Genomic DNA, 27832 nt, shown 5'->3' with positions numbered 1-27832 from the left:
TTGCCTGATCAATTAAACATCTGGCTCTGTGTAAAACAGGGTCAGATTACCCGGGGCAGAGGGTTGATGGACAAGTTGTCTCCATTCTGAACAATGGGGAACAAGCTCCTCCCACTCATTGACACCTTTGCCCCTTACAAAGATGGCGGAACGCATGAGCCCCCAATAAAGATGGCGGTCGTTAACCTGAGCCGAACACTGGACTTTGCGGCCCCGCTCGGCGCGAAACAGAAAGTCCTTTTTTGGAAGTTGGGCCTGAACAACATGTTTACAAACACACTTCACCCACCCGCCAGATCCACCGTCCCCGCGTTCCGCAATTTTCCTGGTACCGTTTGTGGATTCGAATAAAAACTGTCTGTCTGTCGCCATTACTGCGCTACTGCGCTACTGCGCATGCTTAAGATCCCACCCCCTCATTCACTCCGATTGGTTGGAGGACCAGCCGCTCCTGCTCGGTCCTCCAGGCCCGCCCCCTTTTCCTATTGGCCCAGAGCTGCCGTCAATCAGTCCCCGGGCATTGTGACGTTGGGCATGCGCAGTGCGGCTCATGTCCAGGGACAGGCGCTTGTTTGTCTGATCGTCAGGCGGGGAGGAGGCGGATAAGCGGAGGCAGCGTTAGGGGCAGTGGGTGGGAGGGGAGGCTCCACACACCCAGTGGAGGCTTCAACACCCCCAATAAGGAACTAGCGGCACCGCCTCAACACCCAACACAACGGCAGCTGCAGCGCTTTCTCCCGGGGCCAGGCCCCAGTGGACAAATGTGGCTTCAGGAAGGAAATGCAGCAATGGGTTTGTGAATGAGAATCATCTTTCACTCACTTTACTGACCCTGGAGCAGGAGGAGAGAATGGGGGGGGGGGGGGGGGGGATTTCTAGCCTGCACTCACACTGATGGATTTTGGAACCTCCTTTGACAGGGAGTTCAAAGGGGAGGATTTACACTCAGAAAACCGAAATCTAACAAGACATCAAGATCTGAGAGAGTCACTTGATCAATCAGAACCTGGATATTACGGACCCTTGAGTGGAACCATTCAGCTCTGGGTCATTCCTATTCTCCATTGGGGTGCACTACACCAGTAATCCCGAGGACCAGAATAATGTTCCAGGGATAATGGTTAAAAACATACCAGGATAGCTGGTGGAATTTAAATTCAGTTAATAATCTGGAATTCAATACGAGTCTCAGTATTGGTAATTGTGAAGCCATTGTGATGAGTTGAGGGAAAGTGCGTGGAATTGGAATTTGCAGCTTTGGGAAATAAGAGAGAAATAAGTATTCCCCGCGAACTAGAATTATCTGTTCTGAATTTGTGTCCTGGACTGACCTGTATGAACTGGATTTACAGAGTTACAAGTAGAGAATTGACAGACAGGAAACTCAAATCAAGCTTCACTTCAAGATCTGACAATGACTCAATTCATCAGGATCTGAATACCATCGGCTTCTGAATGTGGAAGGAGAAATGTTTGTGTGTTCTGTCTGTGGGGGAAAAAATCAAACATCAGTGTAACTGGAAAAGCACCAAGCTGCCCCCGCCACACACACACACACACACACACACACAGAGTGTTCCAGTGCAGGGACTGTGGGAAAGAATTCAATTACCCATTGTGTGGAAATTCATCGACGCACTCACACTGGGGAAAGACTGTTCACCTGCACCATGTGTGGGATGGGATTTTCTCATTTATCCAATCTGTAGACACTAGCGTCGTCACACCGATGTGAGATCTTTAAATTTTATAACTCTGAGAATAGCTTTGAAAGCAACAATATTCTGCAGGAACACCAGCGCACTCATGCTGGAGTGAAGCCATTCACTTGCCCAATGTGTGGGAAGAGATTCATTCATTAACCAGTGAGTTCTCATTGGTGAGAGACCATTCACGTGCCCTGTACATGGGAAAGGGTGTACTCAGTCATCTCATGTTTAAAGTTTATCTATTAGTCACAAGTAAGGCTTACATTAACATTGCAATGGAGTTACTGTGAAATCTGAGACACTAGTTAGATCACGGGTGACTAGATATTTTACTGGGGATTAGAAGGAAAGGATTTGCAGACAGGAAATTATCTGCTGATTTTACAGTCACTTAATTCATCAGGACTTGAATTTGAATGTGGAAGGAGAGATGTTTGTTCTGTTCGTTGGAAAAGATTTCAAACATCAGTGTGACTGGAAAAGTACCAGACACACACACACACCCGAGTGAGAGTGTTCCAGTGAACTGACTGTGGAAAGAGTTTTAACCATTTACACAGCCTGAAAAAACATCACATCATTCACAGCGAGGAGAAACCATACACGTGTTCTGTGTGTGGACGAGGCTTCAACTGATTATCCAACCTGGAGAGACACAAGGACACCTGCATCATGGAGAAACAGTTGAAATGTGGGGACTGTGGAAAGGGATTCAGTTACCCTTCTGAACTGGAAACTCATCAACGCAGTCACACTGGGGAGAGGCCGTTCACTTGTTCTGAATGTGGGAAGGGATTCACTCGACTAACCCACCTCACTGCACACCAACTTGTTCACACTGACATGAGACCTTTTAAATGTTCTGACTGTGAGAAGAGTTTTAAAACCAAATACAATCTTTTGGCACACCATCGAGTTCACACTGGGGAGAGATGGTTCGCCTGTGCTGAGTGCGGGAAGGGATTCACTCAGTTATCCAGCCTGCAGGCACACCGGCGAATTCACACTGGAGAGAAACCATTCATGTGCACTGAGTGTGGGAAGAGATTCACTCAGTTATCCCACCTTCTGACACACCGGCGAGTTCACACTGGAGAGAAACCATTCACCTGTCCTGAGTGCGGGACGGCATTCGCTCAGTTATGCAAAATGTTGGATCACCAGCGAGTTCACACTGGGGAGAGACCATTCACCTGCTCTGTGTGTGGGAAGGGATTCACTCAGTCATCCACCTTGCTGAGACACAAGCACATTCACACTGGTGTGAGACCATTCACCTGCTCCGAGTGTGGGAAGGGATTCACCCAGTCTGCCCAACTCACTTCACACCAACGTGTTCACTCTGACACGAGACCTTTTAAATGTTCAGACTGTGAGAAGAGCTTCAAAGGCAAAATGGATCTGCTGATTCACCAGCGAGTTCACACTGGAGAGAGACCGTTTATCTGCTGTGTGTGTGGGAAGCGATTCACTCAGCATTCCCTCCGGCTGAAACACCAGCACAGTCACACCAGGGAGACGTTATTCATCTGCTCAGTGTGTGGGAAAGGATTCACCCGTGCGAACACCCTGCAGAAACACCAGCGAGTTCACAAATGATTACAGGAGTTGGTTTCTGCTGTTATTGCTGCTGTTAATCACAAGACTGAACCATGCTCATTCTGACAGTTAGAGGTTGTTTCGGTTGAAGTTGAAGTTAATAATCCTTGTAACTACACTGGAGTTTAAGATTCTGGGTATAGATTAAATCAACTTTGTGTCAATCACACATGTTTGCGTCCTTGATTTCTCGAGGGTAAGAGGAGACTGATTGATGTCCTGTTACCGACTGTTCCATTGTTGGGTCTTTTCTGATACGTTTTGGAAGATGTGGCAAACGAAAGAGTAAGGAATGAGAGAAAGGTAAGAATTTGGGAAATGATAAACAGACTGTGACAGGAAGATAATGAAAGAGCAAATTATAGATTACATCAGTAGATGTGGTTAGACGCTACAAAAATATTAAAGGGACAAAACTAAAGGCTCTGCATCTAAACACACGTAGCTTTTGAAACACAACTGATGAACTGACAGCAGCACAAATATAAGGAAAGAATTATGAGTTGATCGCCATTAGAGAGACATAGAGTGGGGCCTGAATTTGTTCCTATTCATTCATGGGATGTAGGTGTCACTGGCTCACCCAGCATTTATTGACCACCGGTAATTGCCCCTGAGAAGTCAGTGGTGAGCTAAACATGTGTATGTGACATTCAGGAGGGACAGGAGTCTGGGAAACGGTGGAAGGATGTCTCTGTTGATTATTGGCAGTATTAGCACATTAGGGAGGGATGACCTAAGTTCAGGAAACCAGGATGTTTGGAGTGGTTTGGTTTGAGATGAGGAAATGGTAAAGGCAAAATTCACTTGTGGGAGTGAGTGATGGACAGGCTTTCTAATTGTAACGACACGGTAGGACAGAGTACAAAGGAAAAGGTAATGGCAGTTTGTGGTAAAGCTACGGCAATAATCAAGAGGGATTTTAATCTATTTATAAACTGGGAAAGTCAGCTGGACGAAGGTCATGTAGATGAGTTCATAGAATGTTTTGGGGATAGTTTCTGGGAAGAGTACGTTTGAAAGCAGGCTTCACTCGCACTGGTATTATACAACAAGACTGGATTAATTGATGACTTCACAGTGAAAGCATCTCTAAGTATCAGTGATCTGAATATAAATTGCTGGCTATGGGCCAAGTGCTGGTAGATGTGATTAGATGGGAGTTCAGGTGTTTCTCGTGTGTTGGTGCAGACTCGATGGGCTGAAGGGCCTCTTCTGCACTCTATGATTCTATGAATATATTGGAGATGAGGTAATGCTGCTTAAAGAGTTAAAGGTCTGTTTCAAGAACCATCTTGTGTTTACAAGTTGAGCTCTATTCGTGGAGATACTGAGTGCCCCTGGGGCAGGATTTTGGGAAGTTACTGTTAGTTCAGGAACCTCAGGAACATTCACACTTTTACCTGGGGTGATCCCCCAATTGAGGTGGCAAAACTTCCTCATGTATTTCACAGGTAAATCTTTTTCTTTTAAATAAACATTGTTATTATTTGCCATTTCAGAGTCCTGTCTTGCCTGATGGTAAACTCTCTTTTGAACTGAAGTGTTTCAGAGTCAGTCTGGAACTGAGTAATTAGGCTCAAGCAATCAAGTTAAACTGAATCTAAATTTTAATTGTCTGCCCGTTTAAGATTGACAGAGAATCTCGAGATGATGCAAGAAAGATTCACAAGAATGATACCAGAACTGAGAGTGCTTTTAAGTTAATGGAGAGACTAAACAGGTTGGGAATGTTTTCGTAGAATCATAGAATCCCTACAGTGCAGAAGGAGGCCCATTGAGTCTGCGCCGACTCTCCGACAATGCATCTACCTCATGCCCTATCCCCATAGCTTCATGTATTCACCCTGCTAATACCCCTAATCTACACATTTTTGGACACTAAGGGGCAATTCACCATGACCAATTCAACTAACCTACACATCTTTGGACTGTGGGAGGAAATTAGAGACCTGGAGGAAACCCACACAGACAAGGGGCAAATGTGCATATCCCACCGTCACCCAAGGCCTGGGGTTCCTGGTGCTGTGAGGCAGCAATGCTAGCCACTGTCCCACCATGCCACCCTATTCTCTGGAAAAGCCAAGGCTGAGTGCTGACCTGATAGAGATTATGAATGTATATGGCAGGATTGAAGTTATCAAGTAATCAAGTACAGGATACAAAATCAGAACTGAAAATTCTGGTTATCATTAGGCATGTTTGTCCCATTCAAACTATAAATCTCTGTCCTCTCACACCCACCTTCCTCCCCATTGATTGTTCCACTAATTCATCCTTTTCTCCTCCTGCTTTCTTTTTCAATTCCCTGCTGCAATTAGACTTTTGAATGGACCTAACATATATTAAATTAATCTTTCTCAACACCCTAGCTATGACTGTAGCACTACATTCTGCACCTTCTCCTTTCCTTCTCCCCATGTACTCTACGAACGATATGTTTTGTCTTTATAGTGTGCAAGAAGCAATACTTTTCATTGTATCCCAATACATGTGACAATAATAAATCAAATCAATTCTTCTCCACTTTATGTGCTAACTCTCGGTTTCAATTTCAGACTACCTCTTGCCCTCCCTAGTGTCTCACCCCAAAATTTCAATCTTTATGCCTGAAGGTGAACTGCTTTGCTAATGGGGCATCAATATATAATCTAGTGACTACCCACATGTGCTTTGTTTCTGGGTGCAGTCACTCCCGCCTCCACCTTTCATCCCAGTCCCAGGAGTTTGGAGACTGGGCTCCAGAGGAGTAATGGCGGCCGGATGCCCCACAATGCCTCGCGCTGGGGAAATCGCTCAGTAGCCCGGGCTCGAATCTGCGCATGTCCAAGGGAAAGGGGAATCTGCGCATGTGCGGAAATGTTTCTGAACCCTGCTTGAGGTGTTGACCAATGGAAATTCTTGGAAGACCGGAAGGACTCTGGTCCTCCAGCCAATCAGAGCGCGGTCTTTGTGACAATGCAGGTTGAGCTTCAGACGGAATCAAACTCCCTCCAAAGAGGCCAACATCTGTGAGTCAAACACTTTCTTTTCTCCCCCTTTCCATTTCTTTTCTCATTCTGGGGGAAATTGGGGACTTGCAGCAACTGAAGGGTAAGGAAGTGAATCCAGGGAGGCTGCAGACTCTGGAAAGGTTGGCCCAGGTCTCTCGCTCTCTCTGAAAGACATTGACATCCTTTGCTCCCTCAGCTTGATACATTGATTTGTCTGGCTAAAAGGATGGTCTCGTTCCTAATGTTCACAATTAAAGGGCTGGTTTCTTCAGGAGATAGTTGACATTTAAGTGGAATATAGTAAGGTTTGGCATTTTTGGATATGTTTGGTGTAATCTGGTGTAAATTTATGATTCTTTGTGGGACAGTAATTTTATATAGCTCAGTGTTATGTCTAGTTTTGTTGTTAGGTACATATTAGATATATTATTTATGGTTCTGTGATAAATTTCATTTATTGTTATTTCAAATTTGTAATATAGCACTGTGGTGACATACATTTCCAGACATTGATTAATTACAGCACAGAAGATGTTCATTCGAGTCCGTGCTGACTCTCTGTCGAGCAATCCAGCCAGTCCCATTCTCCCGCTGTACCCTTGTATCTCTGCAAGATTATTTCCTTCAGTTGTCCATCCAGTTGAGCTTGAAATCTTGGATCATCTCTAATTCCAGCATTCTCATAAGCAGCGAGTTTGTGTTTGTGAACACTCAACACCTTAATGAAGTTCTTACTGACATGGTCATGAAGCTCTGAGCAAGTAATACAGCAGTGTTTATTCAACACATGTTTTCCTCCAGAATCTGTTCCTATGGGTTGTGTTTGTATTGAGTCTGGCAGTCTGCATCAAGGTTTTCAGGTCTCCAGGTCAGGAAGCAGTGAGTAGGGGTCGGCCACTCAGCATCAATCAGCACCTTCAGGAGAATTGTGAGGGTGTATATTAGATACAGCAGAGTGAGAGCAGAGGGAATATGTGAGATTGAGGTTTACAACTTTTGGTGAACAAAATAGGAATGAATGTTCAACTGAAACTAGAATCGTGTGTTCTGAATTTCTCTGCTGTACTGACAGTGCTGACTTTTCTAAATTCCTTTTACAGGTTTTGAGAAGGAGAAGATTTGCGATAGAAATCTGAAACCAAACGTCACACCGAGACCTGACACATTCACTCGATTCAAAAGGACCTGAATATCATCGCTCTCTCAGTCTCGAATTGAGTTGAAGTATGTACAGATGGAGGGCATTGATTGGATCATTATATGAGTGTGTATGAAAAAAGCGTGTATAAAGAAATGGTGTTCTGTCTGCGTCAAAAGGTTTAAATATGTGACTGGAAAAGCATCGAGACACACATATGAGTGAGAGTGTACCAGCGAACTGACTGTGGAAAGACCATTAACCAATTACACACCCTGAAAGAAATATCACACCATTCGGAGTGAGGAGAAACCATACTCGCTTTGTGTGTGTGGACAAGGCTTCAATTGATCATCAAACCTGGAGAGACACAAGGACACCCGCACCATGGAGAAACCGTGGAAATCTGGGGACTGTGGGAAAGGATTCAAAGCTCCATCTCAACTGGAAATTCACCGACACATCCACACTGGGAAAAGACCTTTTATCTGCTTTGAGTGTGGGAAGAGATTCACTCAGTCATCGCACCTGCAGACACACAAGCGAGTTCATAGTGTGGAGAGACCATTCACCTGCACTGAGTGTGGGAAGGGATTCAAGGATTCATCTACCCTGCGGACACACCAGCGAGTTCACACCAGGGAGAGACCATTCACCTGTGCTGAGTGTGGGAAAGGATTCACTCAGTTATCCAACTTGCTGACACACCAGCGAATCCACACTGGAGAGAGACCATTCATCTGCTCTGAGTGTGGGAAAGCGTTCACTGAGTCATCCTGTCTGCTGACACATCAACGCAGTCACACCAGGAAGAGGCTGTTCACCTGCGCTGAGTGTGGGAAGGGATTCACTCGGTCACCGCATCTGCTGACACACCAGCGGGTTCACACTGGGGAGAGGCCATTCACTTGCTCCGTATGTGGGAAGGGATTCACTCAGTCATCCAACCTGCAGACACACCAGCGAGTTCACAGCAGGAAGAACCCATTCACCTGCTCCAAGAGAAGGATTCATTGAGTCATCCAGTCTGCTAAAACACCAATGTGGTCGCACTGGGGAAAGACCTTTGATGTGTTTTGTTTCTGAGAAGAGATTCACTGATTCATCCAACCTGCTGAGACACCAGCAAGTCCACATCGAGGAGAGGCCATTCCCCTGCTCTGAGTTTAGGGAACGTCATCAGTCATCCAACTTGCTGACACACCAACAAGTTCACACCGATTAGAGACCTTTTCTTTTTAATCACAGAATTCCTACAGTGCAGAAGGAGGTGACTCGGCCCATTGAGTCTGCACCGACCACAATCCCAACCAGGCCCCACTCCAGTAAACCTACACATTTACCCTGCTAATCCCCCTGACACTAAGGGGCAATTTACCACGGCCAATCCACCTACCCCGCACATCTTTAGAAGATGGGAGGAAATCGGAGCACCTGGAGGAAACCCACACAGACACGAGGAGAACATGCAAACTCCACACAGTCACCCGAGGCTGGAATTGAACCCGGATTCCTGCCCTGACTATGGGTGTTAATTGAATCAATTGAGTTTAAGAATGTACAGACGGAGGGCTTTGATCAAATAATTATATCAGTGTGTATGAAGAAAGTATGTATAAAGAGTTGGGAGTTAAATGTATTCCAAGTAAAGATTGGTTCCAGTTTCTTCCTTCACCATAAGGCTGTCAGAATTATAACATGGTAACAGAGAGTGTTTGTCCAATGGTGAAGTTTGGAAACTGGAGGAAAGTATATTTCAGACAGAAGTTTACAATCCCAGCAGCTTTTGTGAGAGATGAAAGGCAGTGGGAATTGTCAGGGTCTGATTACCCGCCGATGTTCTCGGAGCCTGAACCATACGACCAGTGGAAGAATGAAGTGGCGATGTGGACATGGGTTACATCCCTAACAATGAGAAAACCAGGTCTGGCCTTGGCACTGTCACTTCCTAACGAAAGGAAAATTGGCAGCAAAACATTTTCTGAGCTGGAAATCCACTGATCAAGGTTTGGATCTTTTACTCGGTTTCATTGATGAGATTTACAAGAAAGATGATCTGATGGGTGCCTATGAAGCATAGTCAGACTTTGTCAAGTTTTGAATGAGGGTGTAAGTATATTTAGCAGATCTGGATATCACAAAAAAGACAGGATTGGAAAAGCACTAATAGGTGAATGAATCGCAGGAATGACAGGGAAACAGTTACCGTGAAATTCCTCTGGTCGTCACAGTCCGGCGCCTGTTCGGGTCAATGCACCTAACCAGCACATCTATCAGAACGTGGGAGGAAACTGGAGCACCCGGAGGAAACCCACGCAGACATGGGGAGAACATGCAAACTCCACAGAGACAGTGACCCAAGCCGGGAATCGAACCCGGATCCCTGGCACTGAGGCAAAAGTGCTAACCAGTGTGCTCCCCTTCCGTCCCAGAGATAAAGACCGCAACCAGTCTTAAAGCTACGCAAACAATTTTCTTATCCTTGTTAAAGATTAAAAATCCCGCAAAAAGATGCAGGGGAGTTGATGAAGAGTATCTGAGGCTCAGAGAACAGACTAATGCAAAGTGTGGAATGTGTGACAAGTATTGAAGGATGCTGTCACATCCGATTGTAAAGCTGCCCTTGGCACATGACTTTAACAAGGTATTTCCGTGGATCTAAAGATATGAGACAAAGACAGAAATATTTTCATTCTACACATGATAGACAGGGTGACCCAATTTAGCCTTTCTCAATAATACATGACAAGGACAAAAGGATGATTCTAGACCAAGTCATTGAGAAGTGGATAGGGACTGGACCTGGGGCACCAGCTAAGTTTCTGACTGATAATGGAGGAGAATTTGTTAATGATGAGTTTGGAGACGTGTGTGAAAACATGAACATTCTGGTCATGAACACGGCAGCTGAAAGTCCTTTCAGTGATGGACTCTGTGAAAGGAATCACACGGTAACCGATGAAATGCTGCAGAAAATCTTAGCTGATCAGCCAAACTGCAAGTTGATAACTGCATGTACGATTCATGTAAATAATTCACTTCAGATGGTTGGATGGTCATGCCAATTGGTCTATGGGAGAAATCCCAAATTATCCTCTGTGCCGGGCGATCGCCCTCCTGCTTTAGAAGGGATGACAATTAGTATAAATTTTATTCATATTATCAGATTGTTTCACTAAAGTAAGTGCTCGAGCTCAGAAATTATTGTGGATCCTAGAACAGCGGTGTCTTATAATGTAATACTTTGTACATTTTGTTTCTTTGATTCATTGTGAAATATGTTGCTGTGTATTGTTATGATCCTAATCAGGATTGTTAATGTTTAAAGAGAAACTCAAATACCCAGTGATTCACAAAGAATTGCACCACAAGATTCCACATTTTTAAACATAAGAACTAGGAGCAGGAGTCGGCCATCTGGCCCCTCAAGCCTGCTCCGCCATTCAATAAGATCATGGCTGATCTGATAGTGGGTTCACAAGAACAAAATTTATAAAACAAAATATTAAAAGCCAGCACTATGAACATAGCATAAGTCTTTCAATTATCAGATTATTTCATGAAGAGAATATTAACAACTTATTGTGGTTCTGAGGAGAGGGGTGTCTTTATATGTAATGCTTTGTACAAAAGGAGGAAAGTCACATTTTTTCTTCTTTGATTTGCTCTGAAACATTGTTTGTGTGAATGTTTTGTGATCCCGGTCAGGACAATTAACGTTTAAAGAAAATTGTGAACACCCAGTGATTAACTAAAAGAATTACATGAAAAGATTTAACATTTTTAAACAAAAACAAACTTTACTGTATGTATAAAACAAAATAAAATGTAAGAATACAGCACTACAAACTGAATACTGTAGTCAATAAAGACTTATGGTATAAACCTGTTTTTTAACCTCACCCCAAAAGTTTCTTTATACTTAATGATATCTTGAAAGTTCAATTCTGTTCCTGGGACTCTCAAAGGTATGTCAAAGCTCTGCAGAATTCACTTTAATTTTCCTCACTTTTCCAGCTATTCTCCAGGCTCCAAGATTTTATGGAGGCTCTTTCCATTAGCTTTTGGCTAAACAATTCTCCAACTTTCCTTTGAGACCTCAAAACTGTGGACTCCTCAGTCCAACCGTGGGTTTCACTGCCTTCTTTACTGAGTGATTTAAACATTGGCAGCACCCCTGGTTCCTAATGACCCAGTGGCTTCTGGTCCCACAGCTGGTTCACAGCTCCTGGTCCCATAGCTGACGGCCTCCAAGCTAACTGCAGACTGCTTGCTTTCTGTGAGAAACACCCAGAATTCCAAGCAGGGCTCACTTATCCCCGTGCTAACACATCTGTTGGGACGTCTGTTAGATATTTAGCTTCAAAGCTAAACCTTTTTTTCCTGAGGTCTGCATGAAGAATTCCAATCTGTAACAAAGACAGGGCAATAATTGTCAGACCCAAAGTCTCCAGGTCTCCGGCTAAAAGAGCCCAGCTGCCCTTTTACACTTCTTACCCTTCGAGTTTTGACATCTTAAACCAACATTGGCCACGTCTTGTGAATGTGAATCCCCTTCGGGTGTTTCTGTCAGATTCTCAGTGCGGGTTTTCCATTTACCTTAAATTTTTAAAAGAGCAATTGTTGAACTAATTCATACTTCTAAAACCTAGGAATTATGAAATTAGATCTTTGCAACACCTTCCCCATGAAGAAATGAAAATGTATCATCCTCGTATTATCCCATTTGAAAGATTACAATGTAGACTCGAAAGATTGGCTCTTCTCTCTCCCGATAGATGCTGTCAGACCTGCTGAGATTTTCCAGCATTTTGTGTTTTTGTTTCAGATTCCAGCATCCGCAGTATTTTGCTTTCGACAACATGCTGTATATTTAAATAGTTGTGATCTTATCAAATGGTGAAGCAGGCTCAAAGAGCCAAATGGCCAACTCCTGTTCCAAATTCTAATGTTTAATTACCCTATAACCTGCAATAGACATAATAATCCCTCCATTGTCCACTTCACATTCACAAGTCCAGCTTGGTAACTGCACACTGCTGGGTTCCATGTCCAGGAATCTCAGTCCACTGAAGATGGAAAATATTACTGCTTGCAGTGTTTTCTGAAAATTTTCTTCTTCCAATAATTATAGTGCAAAGTTCCTCCTGCAAGAGGAGAGTCCTCATTGCTGTTCATCTGTGAATTTTCAAGTTCTATTTTGAAAACAGTCTGTTCAGAGTGCATGTTTTGAACTTGATTTTCTTCCATGTTTGCAGTTCCATCATTGTTTAAATCCAGAGAGAATATTCCAGTCAATTCCACATTGAAATGTCTTCTTCTTGCTCAGTTGTAGCTGCAGCTTCATTTTTAATTTCATTTCCCAGAATCTCACATTCTGGATTCTCTTTTGGAGAGAGCAAGGTCAAAATGGCTTCTTTTTGTGTCAACAACTCTTTCCTTCATTGGACAAAATCTTCTTCAGCCAAACTGTTGTTAAAATGCATTTTATGTTCAAGCAAAAATGTTGACCATTCCCATCTGGAGACTATGTGATCTCGGGCTTCAGAAACTGAGGAATTGAGAACAAAAGCAGGGAGGTTATGCTGATAGTTTCTAAAGCTCTGGGTGAGGCCACAACAGAACACTGAGCCCAGTTCTGGTCACCACACATTTGGAAGGACGTGAGGGTCCTTGAGAGAGTGCAGAGGAGATTTACCGGGATGGTTCCAGGAATGAGGAATTTTATCCACAAGGCTAGGCTGAAGAAGCTGGGGTTGTTCTCTTTCGAGAAAAGGAGATGGAGGGGAGATTTGCTCGAGGTGTAAAAAATTAAAATAGGATTAAATAATGTGAGAAGGTAAAGTGATGTGAGTAAGGTAATGTGAGAAGGTGGGGCGGCACGATGGCACAGTGGTTAGCACTGCTGCTTCACAGCTCCAGGGACCTGGGTTCGATTCCCGGCTTGGGTGACTGTCTGTGTGGAGTTTGCACATTCTCCTCGTGTCTGCATGGGTTTCCTCCGGGTGCTCCAGTTTCCTCCCACAGTCCAAAGATGCTAAAATTGTCCCTTAGTGTCCTGAGATGTGTAGGTTAGAAGATTAGCAGGTAAATATGTAGGGATATGGGGGTACGGCCTGGGTGGGATTGTGGTCGGTGCAGACTCGATGGACCAAATGGCCTCTTTCTGCACTGTAGGGTTTCTATGATTCTATGATAAAGCTGTTCCCATTAGCTGATGGTGCAAGGATAAGGATGCGAGAGATCCAGGGGGATGTGAGAAAGGGCTGTTTTATGCAATGAGTGGGAATGAGCTGGAACTCACTGCCTGTGAGGGTGGTGGAAGCAGAGACAATGAACGATTTAACAAGGAAAATGGACGGACACTTGCGGGAAATAGAACTGAAAGGATAAAGGGATAGAACCGGGCAATGGGACTGACCGGTTTACCCCATGAGAATAATCCCGGAACTGAGAGCATTTAACCCTCTGAAAACGCCGGTGTTACTTTTCTCTGGAAAACTGAAGACTGACGGAAGTCTTCAAGATTATGAAGGGGTTCAATAATCCAGTACGGATTTAATGAGAAACACCTTTACCAGCGAGTGGTGAGAATGTGGAACTCACTACCACAGCGAGTGGTTGAGGTGAACAGCATGAATACATTGAAGGGGAAGCTAGATACATACATGAGGGAGAGAGGAATAGAAGGATATGCTGATGGGGGGAGATGAAGAGGGGTGGGTGGAGGCTCATGTGGAGCATAAATACTGACATAGACCAATTGAGCCGACTGGCCTGGCCCTGTGCTGTAGACTCAATGGAACAGAGACAAACGTATTTATTTTAGATCTACTTGAAGGAGAAGTAGGATTTACTATCCAGGATCAAATAAATGTCCTTCATCAGCTTGTGTGGTTCATTTGTGGAAATGTGCTCTCCCAGCCCACTGGAAGCAAAGTTGTGAGAAAGACCAATCCAGCAGAGCTGGACCTTCTGATCCAGGATCTTCTGATCCTCCCAATTCACCAACTGTCAGAATGAACATGGTTCAGTCCTGGGTGTGATTAACAGCAACAATAACAGCAGAATCCAATCCCTGTGTTCACTTGTGAACTCGCTGGTGGTTGCGCAGGTAGATTGACCGACTGAATCTCTTCCCACACTCAGAGCAGGTGAATGTCCTCTCCGCAGTGTGAAGACGCTGGTGTATCTGCAGGCTGGATGAATCAATGAATGCTTTCCCACACTCGGAGCAGGTGGGTGGCCACTCCCCAGTGTGAATCCGCTGGTGTGCCTTCAGGAAGGATGACCGACTGAATCCCTTTCCACACTCGGAGCAGGTAAACGGCCTCTCTTTGGTGTGAACTCGTTGGTGTATCCGCAGGCTTGATGAGTCAATGAATGCCTTCCCACACTCAGTACAGGTGAACGGTCTCTCCCCAGTGTGAACACGTTGGTGTATCCGCAGGTTGGAGGAGTGAGAGAATCCCTTTCCACAATCAGAGCAGGTGAACGGCCTCTCCCCGGTGTGAACTCGCTGGTGTGCCTGCAAGTGAGATAACCGACTGAATCCCATCTCACACTCAGAGCAGGTGAATGGCCTTTCCCCAGTGTGAATCCGCTGGTGTGCCTTCAGGAAGGATGACCGACTGAATCCCTTTCCACACTCGGAGCAGGTAAACAGCCTCTCTTTGGTGTGAACTCGTTGGTGTATCCGCAGGCTTGATGAGTCAATGAATGCCTTCCCACACTCAGTACAGGTGAACGGTCTCTCCCCAGTGTGAACGCGTTGGTGTATCCGCAGGTTGGAGGAGTGAGAGAATCCCTTTCCACAATCAGAGCAGGTGAACGGCCTCTCCCCGGTGTGAACTCGCTGGTGTACCTGCAAGTGAGATAACCGACTGAATCCCATCTCACACTCAGAGCAAGTGAATGGCCTTTCCCCAGTGTGAATTCGCTGGTGTGTCAGCAGATCAGATGAAGTAGTGAAGGTCTTCCCACACTCGGAGCAGGTGAACGGCCTCTCCTTGGTGTGAACCCGCTGGTGTCTCAGCAGGTGGGATGAATGAGTGAATCCCTTACCACAATCACAGCAGGTGAACGGCCTCTCCCCAGTGTGACTGCGTCGATGAATTTCCAGCTGAGACGGGGATTTGAATCCCTTCCCACAATCCCCACATTTCCACGGTTTCTCCATGGTGTGGGTGTCCTTGTCTCCAGGTTTGTTGTTCAGCTGAGGTGGCCACACAAAGCGTCTGTACAATCTCTTCCTGGTGTAAATGGTGATGGTCTTTCAAACTATGTAACTGTCACTGGAACACTCTCACCCAGATGTTTGTGTCTTGCTGCTTTTCCAGTCACACTGATGTTTAAAACTTTCTGAAGCAAACAGAACGGAAAGACATTTCTCCTTCGAGATTCAAAGGCGAATGATATTCAGAGCCTGATAATTGAGTGACTCTGTCAATTCTTCACTTGATGCTTGATTTGAATTTTGTGTCTGCAAATCCTCCCCCTTTGAAGATCCTGTAAAAGAGGTTTACAAATTTCATCACCGTCAGTTAAGGATAGAATCTACAATTGGCAGTTGTTAATTTCTATGAAGCATTATTTTCTATCTTGTTCCCCGAAAGCTGTAAATAACTGTCCCACACTCTTGCTGCATTACCTGGAGTATTGTGTGGAGCTTTTGTCTCCTTACTAAAGGAAGGATACACTTGCAATAGAGGGAGTGGAGCAAGGGTTCATTCGACAAATCCCTGGAAGGGTGGAAGTTTCCTCGGACGAGACTGGGCCTCTATTCTCTCAAAGTTTCGAAGAATGAGGGCTGATCTTCTATAACTCAACTGAGTTGAGGAGGAACTTCTTCACACAAAGGTTGTGAATCTGTGTAAGTCCCTGCCCAGTGAAGCAGTTGAGGCTACCTCATTGAATGTGTTTAAGGCAAGGATAGATACATTTTTGAACAGTAAAGGAATAAGGGTTATGGGGAGCGGGCAGGTAAGTGGAGCTGAGTCCACAAAAAAATCAGCCATGATCTTATTGAATGGCGGAGCAGGCTCAAGGGGCCAGATGGCCTACTCCTGCTCCTAGTTCTTATGTTCTTATAATAACTCTAGATGTATCAATGTTGTTATGATCCTTATGAGTACAATAACCTTAAAATTAACAAATTCCCAGACAAACCCAATGGAATAAACAAAGGGAAAGATTTCACCTTCTAATAAATCTTGCAATAATCAAATTAAAATCAACATCAATGAATCATGCATTAACAGACAAACAGTATTTAAATAGACAGGATAAATTTGTCTTTAAATATCTCAGACAATAAAACAGGTTCCACAAAATCACAAACATTTCCCCCTCACCATATTTGTCTCTAATTCCAGGTCCAGAGAATTTCTCTGTCTCTGTATTTCCCAGGGGGAGAAAGAAAGTGTTTTCCTCACAGATGTTGTCCAGAGGATGAGGTTGGAGTCTGTGGTGAAGTTTGAGTCTGTGTGTGAAGTTTGAGTCTGTGGTGAAGTTTGAGTCTGTGTGTGAAGTTGGAGTCTGTGTGTGAAGTTTGAGTCTGTGGTGAAGTTTGAGTCTGTGGTGAAGTTTGAGTCTGTGGTGAAGTTGGAGTCTGTGTGTGAAGTTTGAGTCTGTGTGTGAAGTTTGAGTCTGTGGTGAAGTTTGAGTCTGTGGTGAAGTTTGAGTCTGTGGTGAAGTTTGAGTCTGTGGTGAAGTTGGAGTCTGTGTGTGAAGTTTGAGTCTGTGTGTGAAGTTTGAGTCTGTGGTGAAGTTTGAGTCTGTGTGTGAAGTTTGAGTCTGTGGTGAAGTTTGAGTCTGTGGTGAAGCTACAAACAGAAGCTGTTCTGTTTCAAATCAAACTGCGGGACTTTGAAGAATTTGATGGGAAGAGATTTTGCAAAGTTCCCTCCCCCACTCCCTCAGATGGCAGCCCAGCGCGCAGGCGCAGAGAGCACTGCTGAGCCGAGCTGTCCGGAGCAGGCGCAGAGAGCGCTGCTGAGCCGAGCTGTCCGGAGCAGGCGCAGAGAGCGCTGCTGAGCCGAGCTGTCCGGAGCAGGCGCAGAGAGCGCTGCTGAGCCGAGCTGTCCGGAGCAGGCGCAGTGCGGCTGCCGCCAGCGGTCGCTCTCGATCTCTTTTTGGAGCAGCAGCCGCCGTAGAGAGACGGGGGGAGGGGGAGATCACCGAGTGGCTTCTCGCTCTGGCCGGAGCCGCCAGCCGGTTGCCTGGAAACCGTGGCTGGAGGAGGTGCAGGGGGAGGGGAACAATGGGTGGGGGCGGGGCTCCCGGGTCCGCGAGCCGGGCCTGCGCCATGGAACCCCGACACGTCACTGCGGAGCCGATTAATTCCTATTGGCTGATTCCGGCAGCGCTCCATTGTGACGTCTCAATGCGGAAGTTGGCCACTGAGCTTCAGATTAAAGCTTCCACTTCGATTTAAGAACATAAGAACATAAGAAAAGATTTGAAAAGACTTCGGCCATCAGTGAGTGGAAAAGCAGCAACACACTGCCACACCCCAGTGAGAGTGTTCCAGTGCACTGACTAAAGAGCTTTAACCAGTTACACAGCCTGAATAAATATCACACCATTCACAGCAGGGAGAGACTGTACCCGTGTTCTGTGTGTGGACAAGGCTTCAACTGATTGGCCACCCAAGGGAGAGGCAAGGACACCTGCACCATGGAGAAACCATGGAAATGTGCAGACTGTGGGAAGAGATACAGATATCCCTCTCTGCTGGATGCTCATCGGCGCAGCCACACTGGGGAGAGGCCATTCATCTGCTTTCAGTGTGGGGAGGGATTCGCAGGCTGCAGTCACACAAGCGAGTTCACACCGGAGAGAGACCGTTCACCTGCTCTCAGTGTGGAAAGGGATTCACTGTGTTATCCACTTTGCAGAGACACCAGCGAATTCACACTGGGGAGAGGCTGTTTATCTGCTCTCGGTGTGGGAAGGGGTTCAGTCAGTTTTCCAACCTGCAGACACACCAGCGAGTTCACACCGGGGAGAGGCCATTCATCTGCTCTCGTTGTGGGAAGAGATTCACTCGGTCATCCGACCAGTGGACACATCAGCACATTCACACCGGGGAGAGGCCATTCACCTGCTCTCAGTGTGGGAAGGGATTCACTCGGTCATCCGACCTGCGGACACACCAACACGTTCACACCGGGGAGAGGCCATTCACCTGCTCTCAGTGTGGGAAGACATTCACTCGGTCATCCGTCCTGCGGAGACACCAGCGAGTTCACACTGGGGAGAGACCATTTACCTGCTCTCAGTGTGGGAAGAGTTTCAGTCAGTTATCCACCCAGCAGAAACACCAGCACATTCACACTAGAGAGAGGCCGTTCACCTGCTCTCAGTGTGGGAAGAGATTCACTCAGTCACCCCACCTGCGGAGACACCAGCGAGTTCACACTGAGGAGAGGCCATTTACTTGCTCTCAGTGTGGGAAGAGATTCACTCAGTCATCCCACCTGCAGAGACACCAGCGAGTTCACACTGAGGAGAGGCCATTTACTTGCTCTCAGTGTGGGAAGGGTTTCAGTCAGTTATCCAACCTGCAGAGACACCAGCGAATTCACATGGAGAGAGACCATTCACCTGCTCTCAGTGTGGGACGGAATTCACTCAGTTATCCCACCTGTTGAGACATCAGTGAAGTTACACTGGGGAGAAACTGTCCACCTGCTCAGTGTATAAAAAGTGTTCAGAATTTCATCACAGCTGCTGAGGCACCAACAAGTTCACAGGGGTTGGATTCTGCTGTTATTGTTTCTGCTCTCAATTACATCCAGGACTGCATTTTGTTCATTCTCACAGTTGGTCAATGGGGAGGGTCAGAGGGTTTCTTTCTGCTGGACTGGCCGGTCTCACAACTTTCCCTCCAGTGGGCTGATGCTCTTTGAGTCTTGTTGTGAATACCTGGTTTCAAATTTCACAAGGATCACAGAGTGACCGGGTGTGAGGAAGTTCAGAGATATTTAGTCAGCATTTCTGTTTGAAACTCCCCCAATGCCCATCCAATTCCCTTTGTAATTGTTTATTGTCTCCACTTCCTCCACCCTTGTAGGCAGCGAGTTCCAGGTCATTACCATTCGCTGCATCAACATTTTCTTCCTCACATCCCTCCCTACATCTCTGACCTGAAACTTTAAATCTGTGTCCCCCTTGTCCTTGTCCCATCAGTTAATGGGAACAGCTTTTCTTTGTCCACCTTATCTAAACCTGTCAGAATCTTGTCCACCTCTATCAAATCTCCCCTCAATCTCCTTTGCTCCAAGGGAAACAACCCCAGCCTGACATTGACAATAAAGAACAAACTAACAGAATATGTTAGAACCTGAAACCAAATGGGAATGTTTAATTCCTGTTTTAATGATATTGTGAATATATTGTCCTGGACAATAAAGGAATTGGAATAACTCACCTTGGGAGTGGTTGAATGGAATATGTCAATCTGGTATCCACCTACAGTCCAGTGAATGTCTGGAATATGTAGCTGGAAATCCCTCCCTAACAGCACTGTGGGCTTACTTACACCTCAGGCATTGTAGCAGTTCAGGAAGGCAGTGTTGGCGCTGATTGTGGCCGAGGCAGCTACATACAGCCACATATTCTGTTATAATTGAAGGACTGCAGATTGAATGTGAGGCATTATGGGACTGGACTATCTTGACCACATTCCTGTGACTGCTCAGTTTCTGCAATCACGGACCATTAAAGCTGCTTAGTGCCCAACAGAGGACCTGGTGAGAATATTTACTCAGAATGAGTTAGAATTAAACTTATTCCAGGACCGGCTGGTGTTCAGTGGCTGAGATACCCGAATCTGTAAAAAGGGGGTCTGACCAATCAACAAACTGGTAGGTAGTTGGTTAAGAAGTTAAAAAGCGTTCTCAGGCATTGTTTAAATTATTTTATCCCAAATTTGTGATAAGAACTTTGAGGGACTTGTGACCCGTTAGTCGGTGAAGTAACGGTATACTCCAAATAGCACTGGACTGAAAAGCAGACCTCTGAGTAGATTCTAATGGTTATAAACTGACTCAAGCATGGCCAGTGAAAAAATCAGAGCTCGAGTGAGGACTGGACAGGTCTCTTACCTGCTAATTGGAAACTAAGAACAAGAAACGTATCGATAAAATTATTAGAGAATACAGCCAACGTTTCGAGTCTGGAAGACACTTCATAACCGCTCTTATGAAGTGTCATCCATACTTTAAACATTGACTCTATTCTGTCTCCTCAGATACTGTCAGACCTGCTGAGATTTTCCAGCATTTTCTGTTTTTGTTTCAGATTCCAGCATCCGCAGTATTTAACTTTTATGATAAAATGATTAGTTCTGATTGGAATCCCTACGACCTTCCTGCAAAACAGAGGGAGTGGTGGCAAAAGGGGAAAAAGGATAATGATGATAAAGTCTGGGTTCTGATTCTCCAAGCCCATGTAGAATCAACAAAATGAGTGAAGCAGTTTATAAAGAACAGAAGTTATCCATCCCTAAAAAAACTGATCAAATTAAAATAATTAGGTAATGGAATATAACAAAAAAATGAAGAGCTGAAGTTTACAATCTAGTTTGTTTTGATTTTTTTACTTGTGTAAAGTGGTATTATTGTGGGCCAATTTTTTTCTGCTCACTCCCCATCCCTTTAGGTTCTGTAGAAAAGTTAACCCTTTCAGCAGACAATTCATTTCTTTTCAAATCATCTGAAAACTCGTGTCTATTTTAGTTTATAATTGAAGATTTATGGGAATTGGCTAAGATGGGCTTTCAACATTTTTCTATTCTTTCTCTATTAACTGTTAATCGACACTCTGTTTTATCTTTCTGACTTGTTACATTTTTAATGATTAATAAACTTTCTGAATTCACGATTTAAAGTGTTCTTTCTTGCCATTTGGTTAAGTCACTGGAACCTGGTGTGATTTATGATGAGGGAGGTTATTGTAAACAAGAGAACCCCCATAAATCTTAGTTCAAATAAATCAAAGTTCTTACAAATGGAATGTTATCCTTTATTATGAGAGAAATTGAACACAGGAGTAAAGATGTTCTGCTTTAGTTATGATGTGGAGATGCCGACGTTGGACTGGGGTAAACACAGTAAGAAGTTTAACAACACCAGGTTAAAGTCCAACAGGTTTATTTGCTACCAGATAAACCTGTTGGACTTTAACCTGTGTTGTTTAAGACCATAAGACATAGGAGCGGAAGTAAGGCCATTCGGCCCATCGAGTCCACTCCACCATTCAATCATGGTTGATTTCAACTCCATTTACCCGCTCTCTCCCCATAGCCCTTAATTCCTCGAGAAATCAAGAATTTATCAATTTCTGTCTTGAAGACGCTCAACGTCTCGGCCTCGACAGCCCTCTGTGGCAATGAATTCCACAGACCTACCACTCTCTGGCTGAAGAAATTTCTCCTCATCTCTGTTCTAAAGTGACTCCCTTTTATTCTAAGGCTGTGCCCCCGCGTCCTAGTCTCCCCTGCTAATGGAAACAACTTCCCTACGTCCATCCTATCTAAGCCGTTCATTATTTTGTAAGTTTCTATCAGATCTCCCCTCAACCTCCTAAACTCCAATGAATATAATCCCATTTAACTTCTTACTATGCTTCAGTTATACAGGGCATTACGGAGACTGCATCTTGAATACTGGGTGCAGCTTTGTCTCCTATTTAAGAAATGATACAAATGCATTGAAAGTGGTTCAGAGGAGGTTTAATAGATTGCTTCCCAATTCTTGACCCTCACAGTATAAATTATGTCCGATTTTCCTTGTCTTCAGCTCTGACAAAGGGTCATCCTGACTCAAAATGTTGTCTGTATTCTCTCTCTGCAGATGCTGTCAGACTTGCTGAGATTGTCCAGCATTTTCTGTTTCTGTTTCACATTCCAACAACAGCAGAATTTTGCCTTTATCCCAATTCTTGTTGGATAAGGGCATCAAAAATATCGGGTGTAGAACGAGAATGTGGAACTCCACACAAACAGATCAGCCATGACCTAAATAAATGGGGGAGCAGACTCAAAGGGCCAAATGACCTACATCTGCTCCGATGTCGAATGTTGGTCACAGATTCCTGAGGATTGTGAAACAAGGCTGGAAGATTCGCCTTGCTTGTGTTAGTGGGAAAATGTCCAGGAGAACCATCACTGTGAAGGACAGTTCTGGGATTAAAGGTTGCCCGACTGGAAAAGGAAAACAATGGAAATAAACCCTTGGGGAGTGAAGAATCACTTTGGACTGGTTTTTGGAGAAAGAGTGTCAACATTCCAAGGCAGAATAAAATATAACGGTTGAGTGGGATATTTAATGGTGTTAAGAGTAAAAGGGCAAAGTTTAATTTTAAGTTTAAGAGCAATGTTCCCTATAAAAAAGTGTTTAATCATTGTTGCTTCCAGTTTGTTGGAATAAACGCCAGAAACTTGAAGTTTTGTCGTGTGATTCTTTAATTTACTCACTGGGCTTAGAATTCTTTTTTTTAAATTGTTGATCGTTACAGAGATCCTAACAGTTCATTTAAAGCCCCGAGTTTTGATTTCCCATTTGAGCCTGGGACACCTTTCTGTCTCTCTGTTGCGCGTGTCAATGACAGCCAGGTGACGGAGCTGAGGGCTGAATTTAGCTGAGAATAACGGGGCCTGCGCCCCAGTTGGGAAACTGCCATGGGCGTCGCACTAATAGAGAGACAGGAAGGTGCTGGAGGACTGACTGGGAAATGGGCCTCCAACCAATTGTTATATCAGTCACTCAGAGCTAAAGAGAAACCTGTCTCTTTAAATACAGATACAGGGAAGAGGCTGCACTGAAATCTGTCCCTTTTAACCTGCACAAAAGCAGGAGGCTGAGATTGACAGGATGCAGGAGGAGTCCATTCAGCCCATCGTGCCCCTGCTATCTCTTTGAAAGGACTGTCTGATTCATCCTACCACTCTGATCTGTCCCCACAGCCCTGCAAATTCTTCCCTTTCAAGTCTTTACCCTTTGGAAAGATTCTATTTAATCTGTTTTCAGGCAGATCAGAACAACTCGCTGTGTCAAAAAATAAAATAAAATCTCATCTCCCCCTCTGGCCCCTTTGCCAATTACCTTAGAGGGACTCACTTTCTGTTAAAGAGCCTGCCAACCCCTCTCACCCACTTTCCCGAAAGTGCATCAATCTCATCAGGAAAAGCCCAGAACAATCAAACACCTTTACTGATGAAAGTTTATTAATGAAACAGAACTTGGTTAAAAACAAACAGAAAATGACTTGAGCATCAAAGACAACCAGAGTCAAAGGATGTTCACAACGTTCTGGACACAAATGGTTTCTCTTTAATTCATCTGTAGCCTGTTCCCTGCCCTCTTTGTGGTAAAGGCAGAATTCTCTGGATAGTAAATTTTAAAAGAAGTTTATTGAATGAAAAAGTTTTACTGAACAACTTTAAGATATTGACTTTTACAACTTTGTGTGGGTGATTGGTCCATAGAAGCGTAACCCTCTCTGGCTCCTTTCACAGGAATTATTGTGGAACTCGGGAGTCTGGCTCCTTCTCTGACAGTAATTTCCTTAGAACTCAGCCTCGGGAGTTTTCAGTATTTGGCTCGCAAGGAAGACCTTCAGAACCTCTACTTTTATCCACAAAGTGACGATGACCTCACTTCAGAGTTGGGCCTGTTGAATCATGACAATTGGTCAATTTGATCACAAGATTAATTTAACTGGATCCTCAATTACTGACACCACCTTCTCTCATTATCTTAGACAGGAATACAAGAGAACTGGTTCATACTATCCCTTTATCTGATTCTGTACAATCCCTTATTCACACAGTTTCAAATGTTGAGGCTAATCAGAGCTTGAAGTTCTCTCTCGCCAGTACATTTATCCTCATTGCACATTCTTTACATACACAGCAATTAAACTCTTACAGCAAATAAAACTCAATCTTTTATTAGAACTACTGATTCATTATTCATTGATTAACTATAACTCAATTAAGGCTCATGACTTTCTCATCTGTTAATGACTGGTAGCTAATAAATAGCTACCAGATGGGGCAGATGTTTGAGGGCAAATCAACATCTGGCATGTGGGAGGCTTTCAAGTGTAAGCTGATAGGGATTCAGGACTGGCACATTCCTGTAAGGATGAAGGATAAGTATGGCAAGTTTTGGGAACCTTGGATAACGAGAGATATTGTGAGCCTCGTCAAAGAGAAAAACGAAACATTTGTCAAAGCTAGGAGGCTGGGAACACACAAAGCAAGTGTGGAATACAAGGAAAGTAGAAAGAAACTTCAGCAAGGAGTAAGGAGGGCTAAAAGGGGTCACGAAAAAGCATTGGCCAGCAGGATTAAGGAAAATCCCAAGGCTTTTTATACATATATAAAGAGCAAGAGGGTAGCCAGGGTGAGGGTTGGCCCACTCAAGGACAAGGGAGGGAATCTATGCGCGGAGCCAGAGGAAATGAGTGAGGTAATAAATGAGTACTTTGCGTCAGTATTCACCAAAGAGAAGGACTTGGTGGATGATGAGTCTGGGAAAGGATGTGTAGATAGTTTGAGTCATGTTGAGATCAAAAAGGAGGAGGTATTGGGGTTCTTGAGAAACATTAAGGTAGACAAGTCCCCAGGGCCTGATGGGATATACCCCAGAATACTGAGAGAGGCAAGGGAGGAAATTGCTGGGGCCTTGAGAGAAATCTTTCTATCCTTACTGGCGACAGGGGAGGTCCCAGAGGAGTGGAGAATAGCCAATGTTGTTTCTTTGTTTAAGAAGGGTAGCAAGAATAATCCAGGTAATTACAGGCCGGTGAGCCTTACATCAGTGATAGGGAAATTATTGGAGAGGATTCTTCGAGACAGGATTTATTCCCACTTGGAAATAAGTGGATGTATTCGTGAAAGGCAACATGGTTTTGTGAAGGGGAGGTCGTGTCTCACGAACTTGGTCGAGTTTTTGGGGAAGTGACGAAGATGATTGATGAGGGTAGGGCAGTGGATGTTGTCTACATGGACTTCAGTCAGGCCTTTGACAAGGTCCCTCATGGTAGACTGGTGCAGAAGAAGTCGCATGGGATCAGAGTTGAGCTGGCAAGGTGGATACAAAACTGACTCGGTCAAAGAAGACAGAGGGTGGTGCGTTTCTGAATGGAGGGCTGTGACAAGTGGCATTCCTCAGGGATCAGTGCTGGGACCTTTGCTGTTTGTAATACATATAAATGATTTGGAGGAAAATGTAACTGGTTTGATTAGTAAGTTTGCAGACGACACAAAGGTTGGTGGATTTGGGGATAGCGATGAGGACCATCAGAGGATACAGCAGGATATAGATCAGTTGGAGACTTGGGTGGAGAAATGGCAGATGGAGTTTAATCCGGACAAATGTGAGGTAATGCATTTTGGAAGGTCGAATACAGATAGGAAATATACAGTAAATGGCAGAATGCTTAAGAGTATTGATAGACAAAGGGATCTGGGTGTACAAGTACACAGGTCACTGAAAGTTGCAATGCAGGTGGAGAAGGAGTCAAGAAGGCATACGGCATGCTTGCCTTCATCGGCCGGGGCATTGAGTTTAATAATTGGCAAGTCATGTTGCAGCGTTATAGAAGCTTAGTTAGGCCACACTTGGAATTGAGTGTTCAATTCTGGTCGCCACACTATCAGAAGGATGTGGAGGCTTTGGAGAGGGTACAGAAAAGATTTACCAGGATGTTGCCTGGTATGGAGGGCATTAGCTATGAGGAGAGGTTGGAGAAACTTTGTTTGTTCTCACTGGAACAACGGAGGTTGAGCGGCGACCTGATAGAAGTCTACAAGATTATGAGGGACATGGACAGAGTGGATAGTCAGAAGCCTTTTCCCAGGGTGGAAGAGTCAATTACTTGGGGGAACAGGTTTAAGGTGCGAAGGGCAACGTTTAAAGGAGATGTATGAGGCAGATTTTTTACAGAGAGTAGTGGGTGCCTGGGACTCGTTGCCGGGAGAGGTAGTGGAAGCGGATACAGTAGTGACTTTTAAGGGGCGTCTTGACAAATACATGAAGAGGATGGGAATAGAGGCATATGGTCCCTGGAAGGGTAGGGGGTTTTAATTTCATCCGGCAGTGCGGTCGGTGCAGGCTTGGAGGGCCAAAGGGCCTGTCCCTGTGCTGTAACTTTCTTTGTTCTAAATAAAGTAATATTTAATGAACACATTTGGTTCGTACAATGTGGTTGACTCTCAACTGCCCTCTGAACAAGGGCATCTAGGGATGGGCAATAAATGTTGGCCAGCCAGCGACGCCCATGTCCCACAACTGAATAAGGTTAATACAAGATATACTGGTTCGAAAAGACACTTGCTGCAAGCCAATAACTTTCCTTCTTACACGAACTGAGCAACCAACCTTATTCTTGAGCCAGATGTGACAGAATATAATGCCCTCCAACTGATCAAATTCATAGAAGAAATTCTTAGTTCAGACAATTCCTGCTGGCTATGCAGCTTCCACAAGCATGCAGGTGAATCCAACATTAATTTTAAAAATAAAGCTCCAGTCACATGTTCGAATTTAACATGGCCTCCTTGACCTTGTTGCTGAGAATGTTTGAAGAGGCAGCAGGGGCACAATGGGTCACACCGCCTCCTTTTGTGCTCTCTGCTCCTCGTTTGCATTTGAAGTGGTAAATATCTGGGACTCACTTCCCACGAGCGGCTGAAGCAGAGATAATGGAATGTTTCCAAAAGGAAATTGGATGGGAACTTCAGGGAAATAAATCCGCAGGGACACGGAGAGAGAACAGGGCAACAGTTTGATCTAAAGAGAGCCAGCATGGACTCAATGGGCTGATTGGCCCCATTCCCAATCCTAATGCCTGTCTGATCTAAAGAGAGAAATTTCAGCTGTTCCAGTCTCTCGAACTCACTGAAGTCCCTCATCCCTGGAGTCATTCTCGTAAATCTCCTCTGCACCCTCTCTAAGGACTTCACATCTTTCCTAAAGTGTAGGGCCCATCTACAGGGTTCCATTCTCGAGGAATAGAATTGAACAGGTTCTGTTCAACTTGTTTAGAATCAGGGTTCGGCTACACTGGGAGCACTGTCAACATTTGTGATCTCCATTTAGAAAAAGGAAATAGAGGCACTGGAGAAGCGGCAACAAAGATTCACAAGAATAATCCCAGAACTGAGAGCATTTAACCCTCAGGAAAGGCTGGGGCGGCTTTTCTCTAGAAAAGAGAAGACTGAAGGGTGACCTGATGGAAGTCTTTAAGGTTATGAAGGGGTTCAATAATCCAACAGGGAGTTCAGTGAGAAACCTCTTTACCCAGCGAGTGGTGAGAATGTGGAACTCACTACCACAGCAAGTGGTTGAGGTGAACATCATGAATACATTGAAGGAGAA

At 44.7% G+C, this 27832-nt stretch overlaps 3 protein-coding genes and 1 pseudogene across 4 annotated transcripts in view; 2 read left to right on the top strand and 2 right to left on the bottom strand.

Annotated features, from left to right (window-relative positions):
* Positions 1 to 27832, top strand: part of LOC144482758 (uncharacterized) — a 143781-nt gene that overhangs the window by 88892 nt on the left and 27057 nt on the right. The gene's annotated exons all lie outside the window — the stretch shown is intronic.
* Positions 1 to 27832, bottom strand: part of LOC144482693 (uncharacterized) — a 62629-nt pseudogene that overhangs the window by 31825 nt on the left and 2972 nt on the right. The gene's annotated exons all lie outside the window — the stretch shown is intronic.
* Positions 172 to 6061, top strand: LOC144482815 (uncharacterized). Its single transcript, XM_078201688.1, has 4 exons — positions 172 to 248; positions 2459 to 3296; positions 4940 to 5031; positions 5998 to 6061. The coding sequence occupies exons 1-4, from the start codon at positions 172 to 174 to the stop codon at positions 6059 to 6061; spliced, it is 1071 nt and encodes a 356-aa protein (XP_078057814.1).
* Positions 14524 to 15718, bottom strand: LOC144482752 (uncharacterized). The gene has a single exon (XM_078201590.1). It carries the CDS (start codon positions 15616 to 15618, stop codon positions 14524 to 14526), a length of 1095 nt encoding a protein of 364 aa, XP_078057716.1. The 5' UTR covers positions 15619 to 15718.

This window comes from Mustelus asterias, unplaced genomic scaffold, assembly GCF_964213995.1.
Source record: "Mustelus asterias unplaced genomic scaffold, sMusAst1.hap1.1 HAP1_SCAFFOLD_42, whole genome shotgun sequence".
NCBI lineage: Eukaryota > Metazoa > Chordata > Chondrichthyes > Carcharhiniformes > Triakidae > Mustelus > Mustelus asterias.
This window is presented reverse-complemented; position numbering and strand designations above follow the sequence as displayed.

Excerpts from the sequence above, each read along its gene's own strand:
- LOC144482815 (XM_078201688.1), top strand. The coding sequence starts at position 172 with ATGGCGGTCGTTAACCTGAGCCGAACACTGGACTTTGCGGCCCCGCTC. Across the intron at positions 3,297-4,939 it reads CCCTGCAGAAACACCAGCGA|ATTGACAGAGAATCTCGAGA; the intron begins GTTCACAAATGA and ends TGCCCGTTTAAG. Across the intron at positions 5,032-5,997 it reads TTAATGGAGAGACTAAACAG|TCACTCCCGCCTCCACCTTT; the intron begins GTTGGGAATGTT and ends TTCTGGGTGCAG.
- LOC144482752 (XM_078201590.1), bottom strand. The coding sequence starts at position 15,618 with ATGGAGAAACCGTGGAAATGTGGGGATTGTGGGAAGGGATTCAAATCC.